Source organism: Oncorhynchus mykiss, chromosome 26, assembly GCF_057628025.1.
Source record: "Oncorhynchus mykiss isolate SJ-2025 chromosome 26, ASM5762802v1, whole genome shotgun sequence".
Taxonomy (NCBI): Eukaryota; Metazoa; Chordata; class Actinopteri; order Salmoniformes; family Salmonidae; genus Oncorhynchus; species Oncorhynchus mykiss.
This window is the reverse complement of record NC_143047.1, coordinates 45,012,501-45,014,453: the sequence shown is the minus strand read 5'-3', so window position 1 is coordinate 45,014,453 and position 1,953 is coordinate 45,012,501. Positions and strand designations below refer to the sequence as shown.

The 1,953-nt window shown below is 45.3% G+C and overlaps 1 protein-coding gene across 2 annotated transcripts in view; it reads right to left on the bottom strand.

Moving 5' to 3' along the window:
- Window positions 1–226: 226 nt before the first annotated feature.
- Window positions 227–1,953, bottom strand: part of drd4b (dopamine receptor D4b) — a 30,857-nt gene continuing 29,130 nt past the window's right edge. For both annotated transcript variants that reach the window (XM_036981606.2, XM_090223241.1), the window contains exon 4: window positions 227–1,602. In XM_036981606.2, coding sequence (XP_036837501.2) covers window positions 1,394–1,602 — 209 coding nt within the window. In that variant the 3' untranslated portion in view covers window positions 227–1,393. The remainder of the gene's footprint in view (window positions 1,603–1,953) is intronic.

The window sequence follows — 1,953 nt, the reverse complement described above, 5'->3', positions numbered from 1 at the left end:
TCTGCAAGGGCCGTGGCTTTTGTGGAGCGATGGGTAACGATGCTTCGTGGGTGACTGTTGTTGATGTGTGCAGAGGGTCCCTGGTTCGCGCCCGGGTATGGGCAAGGGGACGGTCTAAAGTTATACTGTTACATGTATAATCGACCGCCTAAGTTGTTGTTCCTGCAAGGAGTCTTTAGCTGACAAACTGGTGTTATTGCTGATACTGATGAGAACAAGGCATTGCTTTACAAAGAGGTGTCTTTTATTTTATTGGAAAGCTTTCCACATAAAACGTGGATATGGTAAAACAGTAGGCACTGTCAATGACCCGACAAAACAGACTGCTGTTACAGGCAGACACAGTCAAAGTATTGGCTTCAGTTAAAATGGCAAAAACAAACAATTTCAAAAAAACAACATTTGAATGGATTTGTATACGAGGTTACAGGCTAAAGCTTCAGTATCATACACACTGTATGAATGCATTCATTGATTAGCTTCTGTTCTTCATAATGCTGTCAGCTAAATAACTTCAGATTAAAGGTGTAATCACAGGGCTGTAATAACACCGTCGTAAGACTGTTATAATGCTAGTATTAAGCCTCATACCACACCTGTAATAAACAATGCAAAGCCAGCATCGCCATGGTATCCAGGACGGAGAGCGATGTTACTTTAGAACAGTTGGAATGGTCTCAGACTCCGCCCACCCAACTCCGCCCACCCACCAGATAAACACTCATATAGCCATATCTCAGTGGCATGACTATGGGGTTGAGGGGGCAGGTAGCCTAGTGGTTAGAGCGTTGGGTCAGTAACCAGCAGGTAGACTAGTGGTTAGAGCGTCGGGTCAGTAACCAGCATGTAGCCTAGTGGTTAGAGCGTTGGGTCGGTAACCTAAAGGTTGCTGGATCGAATCCCCAAGCTGACAAGGGTAAAAATCTGTTGTTCTGCCCCTGAACAAAGCAGTTAACAGACTGATCCCCGGTAGGCCGTCATTGTAAATAAGAATGTGTTCTTTAACTGACTTGCCTAGTTAAATGAAGGTTTAACTTGTAACCTCCTCCTGGAGATCTACAGGGTGTGCTGGCTCCATCCCTGCTGATCAAGGTCATCTGTTTAGGGTAGGGTTGTAGCAAAAACCTGTTCACTAAGTAGCTGTCCAGGAGGAGGGTTGGTCACCCCAGAGCAATACATACAGATTTAGCCCTGGGCCATCCCCAGGCAATTAAGAAAGTCAATTCCACATTCTCCTCACCGAAAAGCATTGAAGATAATTGGACATTTTTTTTTGTATACCTTCTGAACTGACCCCAACTGAACTGGCCCTTGGAAATGCCTGTGCAGTAATATACGCCTTCTGTGAGAGTACGGTTAGCGCTACCATTGTTCCTGCGGTGTGGGGCTGACGTCAGCAGCAGCTGAATGAGTGGAGGGACTTCTTGAAGAACTTCCTGAACTCTGTGTTGAAGACCGTGTAGATAATGGGGTTGAGGGCGCTGTTGACGTAGCCCAGCCAGGTGACGGTGCTTATCAGGGCCTGCGGGATGTAGCAGGTAGCACACAGGGCCCGGGTGGTGTGGACGACGAAGAACGGGGTCCAGCAGAACAGGAAGCAACCTGAGGGGAGGAGGAGGAGGAGAGGAGAGGTTAGGGGACTGTTCTGAATAATGGATCCATTAATTGATTCACGGATGATTGATTCATTAGATGAGGTGACTTTACCTTCTTACTATGTAAGAGCATTGAGAGTCTGGAAAATATCCCATAAATTATAAATCAATCAACTTATATCTAGGTCTTTATCTACCTACTGTAGGTCTTTATCTACCTACTGTAGGTCTTTATCTACCTACTGTAGGTCTTTATCTACCTACTGTAGGTCTTTATCTACCTACTGTAGGTCTTTATCTACCTATTATCTACCTACTGTAGGTCTTTATCTACCTACTGTAGGTCTTTATCTACCTA